Source organism: Nelumbo lutea, chromosome 1, assembly GCF_056320005.1.
Source record: "Nelumbo lutea isolate HS-2025 chromosome 1, American lotus-T2T, whole genome shotgun sequence".
Classification (NCBI taxonomy): domain Eukaryota; kingdom Viridiplantae; phylum Streptophyta; class Magnoliopsida; order Proteales; family Nelumbonaceae; genus Nelumbo; species Nelumbo lutea.
The window spans coordinates 140,738,949-140,753,138 of record NC_142684.1 but is presented as its reverse complement, the minus strand read 5'-3'; the positions used below and the strand labels follow the sequence as shown (position 1 = coordinate 140,753,138).

General features: G+C 35.4%; 2 protein-coding genes across 2 annotated transcripts; one reads left to right on the top strand and one right to left on the bottom strand.

The window, feature by feature from the left end:
- Nucleotides 1-5,400: 5,400 nt before the first annotated feature.
- Nucleotides 5,401-6,325, top strand: LOC148877970 (putative disease resistance protein At5g45490). The gene is made up of 2 exons (XM_088971020.1): nt 5,401-6,079; nt 6,174-6,325. Exons 1-2 carry the CDS (start codon nt 5,401-5,403, stop codon nt 6,323-6,325), a joined length of 831 nt encoding a protein of 276 aa, XP_088827146.1.
- A 998-nt stretch (nt 6,326-7,323) lies between these two features.
- LOC148877969 (putative disease resistance protein At5g45510) lies at nt 7,324-10,845 on the bottom strand. Its single transcript, XM_088947388.1, has 2 exons — nt 7,587-10,845; nt 7,324-7,477 (listed from the first exon to the last, which is right to left on the bottom strand). Exon 1 carries the CDS (start codon nt 10,718-10,720, stop codon nt 9,338-9,340), a length of 1,383 nt encoding a protein of 460 aa, XP_088803514.1. The 5' UTR covers nt 10,721-10,845; the 3' UTR covers nt 7,324-7,477; nt 7,587-9,337.
- Between the last annotated feature and the right edge of the window lie 3,345 nt (nt 10,846-14,190).

Here is a 14,190-nt window from a genome sequence, read left to right as displayed (position 1 = left end):
ACTGTTGACCTAGACGGTTGGACCATTTGGCCCGGGAACCATCTAGGCAACTGGTTCCATTTCACTCCTAATATTTGGAAGTCCAAATATTTGGAGTAAGTGTAACTCTAGAGTTAAGATTTGACAGAGTACAAATTAAATCTTGTTTATATAAATAAAAAAAAATTAAAGCATCCACTCTTATAGTATTTCTAAAAACTTTTTCTAAATTGAGGATTTACATATTGTTCTAAATATTTTTCAAGTATAGGATTTTCAACCAATAAAAATTTCCCTACCCCATAATTTAAAAAACAATTTTACATTCTTAAATCAAAAAATTTATTCAAATGGACATAATCACATAACTAATTTTAAGTTTAATATTACGTCGGGCCAAGCTATTTTGATAAAACCCGAGTCCGGCTTGAATTTATTGCGGGCCAGGCTTTTTGGCCCAAATTTAAGCCCGCAGTCCTATAAGCATGTTCAAGCCCGTTCGGGGGTCAAGCCAGCCCGGCCTGGCCCGTCGGGCCACCCGGCCCATGAATAGGTCTAAGTGGCACTAGGCCCAATGTACAACATACTAATCGGGAATTTCGAGAATTTTCCCTTGATTAAATGGTGAGCATCATTATTGGCCAATCTAGGAGCAAACTATAGTGAACACATTAATTAGAAATCTTTTCAAGATATGCAATCAGCAAGCAGATAAGCACAACCACCATTGAGGAGACAAATTCGTCTCTAAGGAGCTTTTATGGTGGTGTTTGGGATCGATGTTGTTTTCTGAGAAAAACGGCACCACATAGGCACCACATCAAAAAAGTGATACTTCAGAAAACAATCTCTTATTTGGTGTCGTTTTTCTAAAAAAAGCATTGCTCCAGACCACGCCTTGGAAATTAGGAAAGTGTGATCTAAAGAAATACTAAATTCAATGCTTTCTTAAAAGACAGCCTATTGCTGCCAACATTACAATGATATAACATCATCTTGGGCGTTCGATAATATAGACCAGTACTGAAAATGGTTCTACAGCATTGGTATCAAACAAAACCAGCCTATGTGGCAACATTGATGTCAAACAAAAAAAGGAGTGTTTTCTAAATACAACACATTTTCACACCTTTGAAGCAACCGCATCGATGCCAAACACATACTATAACATTCAACTAGCAGAGAACCATACGATGCACGGGAAAATCTAAAAGATTTAGTAATTTTATTTTTTCTTTAGTGTTGATTTATAAAAAATAATTATTGTTAATTGAACATGAACAAATATTTTTTAATAGATTTAATTTTATTAATAATTTGTTATAATTTTAATATTTTTTATTCTTTTTATTATCTTAAATGAAATTTTGATTAATTTTAAATAAATAAAAATAATTATAAAACTTAACATTTTTATTAATTCCACTAATAATTAACAATTATATAGGAATGACAATGGGGTGGGTTTAGGGCAGGGCACCCCATCCCTTTCCTTGCCCCATAGTTAAGACACTCTACCCCATCCCCACTATCATGCCACACGGGTTCAAGGCAAGGTAACCACTCCTCAATGTGAAGCAAGTGTAGGGGTAGCACCCCACTCCTCATCAAGTAGAGGTATAAATTGGGTCATGCTGGGTCGACACGACACGACCCACATGTGGCAGTGCAAGTCGTGTCGTGTTGGCCCACAAGGCGTCCTGGGTCATGCTTCTCTCCTCCAGGATAATTTGGGGGGTCGATTCGGCACGACCCACATGGCTCGAGCCCGCATAGGCCCGTGCCATGTCGTGGGTCAGGCTGGTCCATGGGCTGGGCCTTGGGCCAGGCCATGCCGCATACCAAACCAAGCTCAAGGCAAGGCACCCACTCCCCGTCCAAGGTTTTTAAAATTGAACCGGATAGGGAACCATTCTGGGGTCAAATGGTCTGATTGTTTCGATCCGAATGGATGACCCGCTCTAACAAAAAAAATTTTAAAACAAAAAAAGGCCAAAAACTATTGTCCAGGTTGACGATTTGGCTGCCTAGGTTAGTAGTTCGCTAACCAAATAAACAATTTTTTGACAAAAAGTGGTTTTGAGGTGAAACGGTGTCCAGTTCCCAATTTTTCCGGTCTAACCATCTAGTTTCATCCAGTTTTGAAAACATTATCCCCGTCAACCCAAAATTCAATTTGATGATAGAAATGATCAAAATGATATATTAAGTATCAATCACATGGTAAATTTCTAAAAGTAGGCTAAATTGTCTTTAATAATCAAAAATATAATTTTATGAAAATTTTGGAAAATTTATTGTACTTATATAATTTTGAAATTTTTTTCAAATTTATTTAAATTTTTATTAAATAATTTATTTTCTTTTTAAATGGTTTACTTATAGAATTATACTAATTTATCTTATAATTTCTAATATAAACTAACCAATCATTTTCTTTTTCCAATATTATACTGATTTATCTTAATATTTTTTTTAATTATTTGTTCAAATTATAGTTTTCCATTTCCCATAGTCATTTATCTTTAATAATTTTCAATAATTTGCAATGAAAATTACATAATTTTTCAAACGGTTTTCCAAAATCTATAAAATGTAATAATTTTTCCTAAAATTTTCGAAATATTCTAATAATTTTAAATAATTATTTAATGCATTTTAAATAAACTTGCAAATACTTTATATCTTTTAATTTCAAAAATGTTATTTTACGAAAATGTAGTTTTATGAAACTTTTTAAAAATTTATTACATTTGTGTAACTATGTGGATTTATTGAATTTTTTTTAATTGTTATTAAATATATTTTTTTATTTGGTAGTTTACTAACAAAATTACACTAATTTATCTTTTATTTTTCAATATAAATTAATTAATAATTTCATTTTCTAACATTATAGTATTTTGTTCCCAAATATGTATTTGGTTATTAATTATAATAATAACAATAACTAAAATTTTATACTTTTTGATAATTGTTAAATATAATTCTCAATTTTATAGAAATTAGTTAAAGAGTTTTCAATTTCTATAAAATATTGTTAATGAGTTAATTAATAATATTATTTATTAATTTTTGGTAATTTACTAATCGTACTAATAAGAATATTTAATTTTTGATAATTTACTAACCGTATTTATTAACTTTTGGTAATAACACTATTTAATACTCATTGAATATGAGTGAGATTAAATATTAATCGTATTTAACTATTTATTAATTAATATGAATATTTTAAATGACAGAGAATAGATATAGATTGGGGGGATGAATTTTAAGAATTGATTAGGGAGTGGGGCGACATAATACTTTCCTAGTGGTTTAAATGAGATGCCTTAGGAGAGATATTATATGAATATTTTTAGGTAGTTGGGTGACATGGCTTAATGGGAGTGGTGGGGAGGAGAGAGGAGAGAAAGTCAAAGAGAATGTAAGGTGGGGATAATGGAGCAAGGAGAGGCATGGTGACGAGGACCCATGCTTTGTTAAGCGTTAAACAATAAACCTAAATTGATACAACTCGAGTTGGTAGCTTTTCGCTAATGGTCAATTGGTTTCGAGTGACAAATTACGAACTTGACCAGATCAATTTGGTTGTTTTGAACACTCTTAATTTCAACTAAATTTATAGTCTAATATCTAATAAATAACAATAGTTTAATCTCCAATAATTTTTAAAAACTTATAGCAAATGTACACAACCATTGAAAATAAGTTTATAATGAAAATATAATAGATATAATAAAAATACAATAATTACAAAAATATTATAAATACTAAAAATATACTAAATTAGTCAATAAATAGTTTAATCTCTAATAAATATACTAAAATGTAATAGATATATAGCTATTTTTAATGTTTTTTTAAGATTTTTAGTTATTGAAATATTTAAATAATATTTTATTTTTTAATATTTAATTTTTATTATTTGAATAACATTTAAATTGAATAATTCATAAAATTATAATTTATATCATTACAACATAATTTCATGATGAATTTTGTAAAAATATTGATTTATTAATAATCTGAATATTATTAAATCTATTGATTTTTTGTGTTTTGAATAGATATTTTAAATATGTATATAATTTCATTATAACATTTAAATAGTTTTGAATTTTTCTTTTTAATTCAAATTTTCTTTAAATAGATATATATAAAAAGTGGGGGAGTGGATAAATAAGAGTTAGAGATGGTTTAGGAGATAATCTCTCTACTAAATTAGAGATAATTTAATAGATAAATGGGGATTTGAAATAACTTAAGAGATAAATAGGAATTAGAGATAATTTATGAAAAAATAGGGAAAAGTTATGTCACTTGACTAAACATTAGAAAAGCAAATCCTTATGGCTGCTGGTATGGAAGGACCAATTTTAATATATATATATATAGATGATGACAATCCCAGGGTCGTTAATCTTTTTAAGTTAACTATACATCAACATTTATATTATGTCATTTAAAGCATCACCTCCCACCACTAAACTTTCTTAAAAAATTGGTCCACTTGATATATAGTACACTGCATGTTTGCATCCTTGTCGATTAAAAATTTATAATATAAAACCATCATTTTATTCAGAATCATTCTAATAAAAAAAATAGAAATAAATCTCTCCAGTTGCTTGTGTGACGAGATTTATTTCTCCAGTTTCAATGAATCTTTAACTGGAGAGATTTAATACAGAAAAAGAGAAATAAATCTCTCCATGTTTGAAAGCATCTCTCAACCAAAAAAAAAAAAATCCATGTTTGAATGCATCTTTAACTTGATAATATATGAAATAACGATTGCAAAAATAAATTAATTAAAACGAAAAAAAATGTAAATTTTCTTTGTTACCCACGCCATAGCAATCGGGGACTAAGCCCACGTGAATACCTTATAAAAAAAACCCACTTGAATATGAATAAATACCAGTTGATTGGTTACCACTTACCAAATGTATGATACTGGCTGATCAGTTATCGGGTACGGGGTAACAAGTCGGGCTCCGATCTCTCCATCAGATCCGATTAAATATGTTACCTTTTTATGTTTTAACCACGATATATGTCGGAGAAGAAAAAAAGATCATTGCTCTTATTCTCTTATTCCTGTGTCTCATCTCTCAGTCTATTGTCATCTCGATAAGTCTCATAAGACCGCCGGTGACGCGAAAAGCAGCCTAGCAACCGTCGCGTTTTCATTCAAAGGAAAAGTAGAAGCTGCAATGGATGATGTGATTGCCCAATTCCTCAGGGCCAAATTTCTTGAAAGCCTTGAAGAACATGGACAAACCAGATTTGCCCTCCACTCCCAACTTGAACAACTAAAGAGTTTACTTCCGAGTCGATCTTTGTCCACGGACGAACAGGCTTAACTTTATCAATATACTTTACGGTCTCAATGAAGCATTGACTGAATGCCGTATGCTGTGGAACAATCACAGATATTATCATTCCCTCAAGGCAATCCTACTTGTTCACGAAACTAAAAGGAGATTGGCTGACATCAAGAAAAGGCTCAAGGGATTGAATGGGGGTGCCATCAGCAGCAGCAGCAGATCAGACGATCAGAACCAAGCAAGAAGACTGTCCGATTGTTCGTGGTCTATCGATACATCTAAGGTTCATGGCTTTGATGAAAACTTTAGGCAATTGAAGAACTTACTTCTCCAAGAAGGGAGTGATGATGGTGGGTTCAAGGCGGTTGGCATTGTGGGGATGTGCGGCATTGGTAAAACTACGCTTGCGCGATTGATCTTCAACAGTGAGGAAGTAAAAAAGAACTTCTGTCCCAGGCTCTGGATATGCGTATCAGGAAGATCTCCCAAAGAGATTGTGGAGAGGATGTTAGTGGATCTAGGAGTGGAAGATGAGATTATTAAGTCAATTATTAACAGTAATGACCTCCATGGCCTACTTTTCAGTCTTTACCTGAAGTTGGTTGGGAAGAAGTATCTGGTAGTGTTTGATGGCGTCTGGGGCATAGATGAGTGGTACGAACAGTTGCAACTGAATTCCGGGTTGCCTGATCAAGACGATAAATGGGGTGAACATCTCCGGAATGGATTGCCAAAGCAGAGCGGGGGTCGAGTTGTCGTCACAGGTAGACTTACAGATGCAGTGAAGAGGATGGTTGGTGAGGAAAACTTGCTTTGCCTTTCCACTCTCGATAAGCGGTTCTGCAATTCGATATTCAGACTCTGCTGAGGAATATGCCGATGATCTCATTTTGGTGAATATGAAGGCGGAAGTTGCAGAGAAGTCTGCAGGGCTTCCATTAGCTGCGAAGATGATGGGTCAGATTATGAAGAACATGAGAAAAAACGAGATGGGAATCCAGACTCAATAATGCGATCATCCCAAAAAGCGTTGTTTGGTATCTTTGATTTTGACATGTAGTCATCTACTGGCTGTATTCGATTTAGAGCTTTCCTCTTAACTCTTATTTCAAGAGGAATCTTTTAATTTTAAGAGAAAAATAGTTGTTCGTTTCCTCTTATCTCTTTATCTCTTAAAGAACAATCATACAATTTCTTGTTTTCCAATGATACCCTAAAAAAAGACAAACAAAAACTCTCATAGGTCAAAATGGATATTTGATAACTTTTATAATTCAAAACAACATTCTCTTCATTTAGATTTAAGAGAAAAGAAAAGTTTACCAATATCAATATGCCTCTTAATGTAATTAGTGCACTTTCGTATCTTAGACTTAAGAGCAAACGAACTTGCCCTTAGTCTTTTTCTCCACCTTCAATATTCGATCTTTTAGTTGATGAGTGATAAGATTTTCTTTATTTTTTTTTTTTGGGTAAAATATAAAAACCTCTCCTCAAGTTTCATTTTAAGAAAAACCTCCCCTGAACTTTGTAAAATTCAACACAAACCTCCCTTCTATCACAGGTAGAGATCAAAAGCATTCCATGATGCATTATTTTTTCAAAATATCCATTTTACCCTTATCTAAAATTTTACTAAAATAATTCTGAAACTCATTTACCCTCCTCTTCCTCCTCTCTTTCAATTTCCCACCCCTAAACTCAACTCCATTGAGTCAAAAAGAGAGAGGAAGCATTCAGCCACTGTAAACTCCATGCGTCAAGAAGAGAGGAAGACCTAACATGAAAGTGTTCTCAGGAATGAGCATGGTGGTAACATGATAGGGCATTTGCAGTCAGTGATCCCTGCTGCTACTAAAACATAGATGCCATACAAATCATATGTGGCAAAGACATCACACTAATTATGGACAGCTTGCCATACCGACTGCCATACCGGTTCAGCGGTTCTACATTGAAAAGAGATGCAAGAGAAGTTAAAACGTAGATTAGTGATAGCACACTATAGTCAGAGAAGGTTAAGGTCCTTTGAGAAAATCTGGGATTTTGTTTTCTTTGTTGTTCATGGTATTGGAAGGTTAAAATTGATAAACCATGCAAAGACCATTTCAATGCAAATGAAACCTGTGGTAGAGACAATCACCTCACATGACTGAGGACTTCTGCAGCAAATAAAAAGATAATGAGGAGAGCATTTTGGATAAAAAAAAGATATCCAACAGTGAAAATGAAGAATTAATGTAACTAAACAATGCAATAAAGATGGCACACCTGCATTTGGATTTAAGAAGGAACAAAGGCTCTTAGAGCAATAGCAGGCCTTATCTTCCGGGAGTGGGTTTCTTCAGCTTTGGACATCCTCTTACTTCAAGGATAAGTAGAGATGGCAAAACTCCATCACAGATGCTCTTCAATAGTGGTAGCTCCCAAAGACGCAGTTTACATAAACTTGGAAGTCCACGTTCACCAGAAACTGTTTCTCTGAATATATATTCCAATTTATCACAGAACTTAATTTGAAGCGATTCAAGATTCTGTAAATGCAATGCAGATGAGAAGAGAGTGACAAGACTTGGACAGCAGTCTACATGCAAATGTTTCAAACTTGGAAGTCCGTATTCATAAGAAACTGTTTCTCCAAATATATATTCCAATTTATCACAGAACTTAATTTGGAGCAATTCAAGATTCTGTAACTGCAACGCTGATGAGAAGAGAGTAACAAGACTTGGACAGCAGTCTACGTGCAAATGTTTCAAGCATTTGAACTTCCATGGCTGTACATTTCCTCTGCTTATGCTCCTTAAGTTAGCAACATTACAGACCCATAGTTTCTGCAAGCTTCCAAAACCAGCAGCATCATCTTCTCTACCAACAACACAATCCATTCTATGGCATCTCTCTATCCAACATTCTTCAATTGACTGGATGTTCTCAGAACCCAAATCTGACAAACGTGTGATGAAGGTACTGTTCTTTAGAGATAAATGTTCTGTGGCATTAAGGATCTCCTGGATCTTCTCTAGGACTTTGCAAAAACCATGAATTCCAATGAGTTCTAGTATTCGGTTTGGAGGACAATGAGAACCTCTGTTCTTGTAGTAGATGTTGCGAAAATTACTTCTTCGGAAATCTTGATCTTTATATCCATTTTGTTCTTTGCTAGCACAAACAGATAAATCAAATTGTTGGAGGCCTTCTGCTCTTCTGTTTAAAAACTGCAAAGAGTAAACATTGTTTACAGATATGCAAGGAGTTCCAGTTGGTAAGATGCTTTCATCCCATTTTACCTCTTCAGGTAACCGTACACTACTCTCTATCCAAACATCATCTAGGTTCAAGTTTGATAGATTGAGTCTCTTTAGACAAATTAATCCTGAGATTTGATAAGGGAATTTTGTAATCTTGGTGCCTGAAAGATCAAGCATCTCAAGGTTGGTAAGTTTGGAAATGTCTGGTATGCTTTGAACTGATGTGCCAGAAAGGTTGAGTATTTGAAGTTGTTGCAAATAATTGAAGAGTTCCTCTTCTATTTTCTCTATACCACTATTATTTGAAAGATCAAGGTGCTCAAGTTTGGTAAATTCTTTTAGATTTGGCAAAGTTGCCAGTGAACAATTATGTAATAACAGCTTTCTGAGGATCCCAGGGTTGGAAAAAGATGGCAAAGTTGCAATTTGAAGGTGCCTCACATGATTAAAAGTGGTGCCATCCCCAACTTCATTTAAATATCTAGCACCTGAAAGGTCAAGTACCTCTAATTTTGTAAGCGGTTCAAGATTTAAAAATGATCTAAGGTTTGAACATTTTCTTAGGATGAGCTGACGAAGGATGCTAGGAAGCAATGGTAGACATTCAACTAGGGTGCAAGAGAGGTCTAGTATCTCAAGGTTTTGCAAACAGTCAAGAGATTGGACACTTCTCAGAGTAGTAGCACCCGAAAGATTAAGTACCTTGATTGCTGTAAGATCTTGCATGTCGGGAAGTATTGACAAGCTTGAACAACCTGTCAAAATGAGTTTCTAAAGCCAACCAAGCTGGGAAAGAGATGGTAGTTGTTGAATTGCAGTTCCGGAAAGGTTGAGTATTTGAAGGTGGCTCACATGCTTAAAAATGGTGTCATCCCCAACTTCATTTAAATTTCTAGCCCCCGAAAGGTCAAGCACCTCCAATTTTCCAAGTGATTCAAGATTTGGAAATAATCTGAGTTTTGAACAATCTCTTAGGATGAGCTGACGAAGCATGCTAGGAAGCAATGGTAGACATTCAACCAGGGTTTTAGAAAGGTCTAGTATCTCAAGGTTTTGCAAACAGTCGAGAGATTGGACACTGCTCAGAGTAGTAGCACCCGAAAGATTAAGTACCTTGAGCGCTGTAAGAACCTGCATATAGGGAAGTATTGACAAGTTTGAACAACCTGTCAAAATTTGTTGCTGAAGCTGACAAAGCTGGGAGAGAGATGGTAGCTGTTGAATTGCAGTTCCAGAGAGGTTGAGTATTTGAAGGTGCCTCACATGCTTAAAAGTGGTGTCATCCCCAACTTCATTTAAATTCCTAGCACTCGAAAGGTCAAGCACCTCTAATTTTCCAAGTGGTTCAAGATTTGGAAATGTTTCTAAGCATGAACACCCCCTTAGAAAAAGCCGACGGAGGTCAGTGAGATTGGAGAGGGATTGTGGTAACCGTTTAAGCTTGGTTTCAGAAAGATCAAGCACTTTGATGTAATTCATGTTGTCAAAGAAATCATCCTGGATTTCCATCAAGGCCTTTGCACCTGAAAGGTCAAGTACCACTAATGCTTGGAGCCCTTGGATATGATTCACATCTTGAAGAGAATCACATTCTCTCAATTTAAGCACACGAATTTTCTGCAAGCTGGAAAGGGAAGATGGAAGAGATTTAGTTTGCATGTGGAAGAGGGCTAGAAAATGAAGGCCTTGCTTTTCCTGGAAGAATACATCTGGGTTTCCCCTTACAAGATGATTACTGTATCCTTTCAGAAGCAAAGAGGAGATCTTGGGAAATTCTCGACCACTGTCCAGTAATACAAATTTCTCAAAATCTTTCCACGTGACATCTTGTAGTGGCTCAGTTAAATCCAGACCAATTCTACCCATGACTGCACCATGTTCTCCCTTGATGATACATAGAGCTACTTTTCTTGCAATGCGATGCATGCTAACATGGTCATCATTATCATCCCTTCTTTGAACCATGCCAGAATCTACAAGCACCTTGAGTGCATTATGTCCTTCTTTGTAAGCTTTCTCCAACCGATCAAATCTATCAAGAAGACCTTCCATTATCCAGTATGTTACCAACACATCAGAACGTATAAAATAGCCCTCAGGAATGAGCATTGCATAATACAAGAAGTAGTCTTTTACAAAATCACTTGGCAGCATCTGGTAACCCAATTCAAATAATTGTGAGTAGGAAATGCTGCTTCCTGTAAGAAATGCATCATTCAATGTCAATGTGCCTTTTAGACCTCTCAAGATTCTTGATATAACGACAATTGCCAAAGGTACACACTCAAATACCTCTTTCCCTCAAGTGATTTAGCGATCTTTTGTGCCAAATTTCCACACTGTTGTCTTCATCTTCTCTGCTTATGGATGTTAATGACAAATTCTCTGCAATCTTCTCTATCAACCTTAATCCACCACAACTTCCACCCACGTTAATCCAAATAATGATGTCAAAAAGGTTCTCCTTCTCTGCATATCTCATTATACATTGTGCCATCCATGTTTTCCCTATTCCTTCCATCCCTTTAAGTGTAACTGTTTCAATGGTCTCATCTGTTAATTGTTCCAGTACTAGATATATTTCTTCACCACGTAACATAGTCTACACCTTTTTGTTATTCCAAATTCAAATATTGGAAAACCTCCAAAACCTGACCTAATGAGAAAAACCAAAGCTCAATTTTAGCTATAAAATGTTGTTAAGACCATCTGGGCCCTTGTAGTTCAAAAGACCAAGGGAAGAAAATCGCTTTGTCATATTAAATGGTCCAAAGTTCAGGATTTAAGCTCCAGACCTAGATAGGTAGATACTAAATTTTATGCACATTATAAATAATTATACATTAAATATAACATAGTTAAACCCAGCCTGGGCCCATGTAGGGCTAGACCTGGGCTGTGCCCCTTATTATAGGTGCTAAGCCTGTCCTAGCCCATAACCACCACCAATATACATGTAGAATTCTGAATGAAAACTAAATAGAAATTTCAATGGGGTAACTATGGATGAGATACTGCAAGTTTGGCAGTTGTAGACTTTACTCTCAGAAGACAATGGATAGCTGCTAATAGGGTAGTCCTGGAGAGTTTAAATTCCAAGATTTAAAATCATACATATGACATAATGTATAGGCAGGAATTCTGAATGGAAACAGTTGTAAATCACACCAGCAATAGATCTGAAATTAAATCAAAACAAAAGAAAGAAAAAGAAGAAATAAGGAGAAGTTCAGAAGAAGAAAGAAGAGAGTGGATGAAAGAGGAAGAAAGAAGAGGGCTGATTGTTCCTCTCTTCAGTCGCTTAATTGTATTTTATTAGAGCTAATTACAATTAGGGTACAATTGCAAGGATGCCCTTAGTAGGGCGTCTGACTCAGTAATGTAATGAAAAAGATAAATAACAGACCCATAACAAGGGCCCACTGGCTCAGAAATAAAGACTACTAACAGAATAAATAAAAGAAAAGAATTAAGGCCCATTTAGCCAGTATCTATAATAGAAACTTAAATATGTAAAGGAACCGTTCAACCTAAAAGCTTAAGTTGTTAGGTGAGGTTCTTGAATTGGTTTCTACTCTCTAACATACCCCCTCATGCAGAATCCCATTGGGCTTGAAGCATGGACAAACACAGACCACCCATACCTTGTGCTGAAATTTGATTAATTGTAATGGGGGCGACAAGGATCAAACACTAGACTACTTGGTCAAACAGGCTTTGATATCTAGTAAAGGAACTGTTCAGCCTAAAAGCTTAAAGCTTAAGCTGTTAGGTGAGGTACCTGAATAGGTTTTTAATCTCAAACAAAATAGAAAATTCAAAAGGGTGGCTATGGTGTGATATACTGTGAGGTTGGCAGACAGTTGCGGACTTTACTCTCAGAGAAGATAGCATCAATTGATTGGATAGTCCTAGATGAAGGAAGAATCAAGTTAAATTTTGATGGCTGCTGTTTAGGCAATCCTGGAGCATCAGGTATTGGAGATACTTTGTGATCATGACGGAAATATTCTACAAAGCTTCTGTGGTCCATCTAGTGATGGTAATCCCCTCAAAGCAGAGCTTCTTGCCCTCTTACAAGGGCTAAAATTTGCATTTTCATCTGGCTGGAATAACATATTAGCAGAGTAGTCATAAAGTGGAAATCATCAAGGGAAGAAATTTCTTAAACCTTAAGATTCTTGGTGAGATAAGTAAGAGAACTGGAAATCAATCTGAACTGCTTGTTTAGGTGGACTCCCAGAGTAGCAAACAGTACGGAAAATTCTCTAGCCATAGGCCCATAGCATGGGTCACAAGGAAGAACTTATTGTGGGGTGTACTGGGGCCAGGAGGAAATTTGTGAGAATACAAAGTGGTGAGGATGCAAGATGCTGTAGTATCATTCTCCACCTAGTTTTATCTATGGATCTTTCCTTATTAACATAAATAAAATTTACTGTTGCTTATCAAAAAATTCCTTTCGATCCCTTGGAAATTGGAATATAACAAAGATCTTCCAAAGAAGGAAAAAAAGGTGTTGAAAAACTGCCTTGGGTTGGGAGGGAGAAGATCAACTCTCTTATCCTCCCTTACCAAAAAAAAAGAACCCTCTTATCCTCAAGATAGATACAGATTGGCCATAGACTTGTTCTATGTACATGCTCTCTAAGGTTCTATGATTTTATTGATGTCCCAATGTTTCAGTTTTACACTTTTCACACAAAGGACTACATAGTCTACACTCTACACTCCTTTGAATTTGCTTAGATGGATAGTTATTTATATGCAATGGAAGCCTGGGCAAATGGGCAAGCATGTTAGACAACATTTGTTGGGGTCTTTCTTTATACACCTTAGGCTGATTTAAAATGCCCAAAAACAATAGGGTTTTCAAGTTAAAGGACCCTAATCCTGTATGGATGTTGACCCAGTTTTCGGGGCATAACAAGGGAAGATGGATATTTTCTCTCAGAAAGTTTGCCTCCTATGTCTAATCCTTCGTAACTCTAGTTTGTGGTGTAGATTATATGTACAAGGGGTTTATTAAACTAAATTCTGATGCAGATTTTTTTTTGGGTGACATCAAAAGGGGTTGCTTGTTGTTTACTTGTATCTTTGTGGCTGATGGATGGTGGATCTTTCATTGCAGCTTAAAGGAAATTATTTAATACCACTGAACTGGTGAAATGGATAAGTTATAGAGCATTGTTTTGCCAAATTTTGAAGTAGTTTTTATTCAAAAAAATTCTCAGAAAAGGGCTTATGTTGGACATGTGACAAGAATTTTGTGCTGCAATTTAACCCATGAATAGAGGGTTAGTACCCTAGTTCATTCCTATAGGCTACCTTCTCTTATAGAGGACTACATATTTCTTTGGGTACAATGCCAATGAAGTAGTTAGTAGCCTAGTTCATTCCTTTAAGCTACCTTCTCTTATAGAGGACTGCGTATTTCTTTGGGTAAAATGCCAATACAATGTGGTAATGTAAGGTTGAAGTGCGATTAAGGACTAAACAAGCTATAGTGACCAACCTACAAGGTCCCCTACCCACTTATCCAATCAACAGTTTGGATTGGCAATACCATTTCCCTACGTGTAACAAATAGGCAGGTCATGTAGAGAAGGGCTCTAATCAATGAA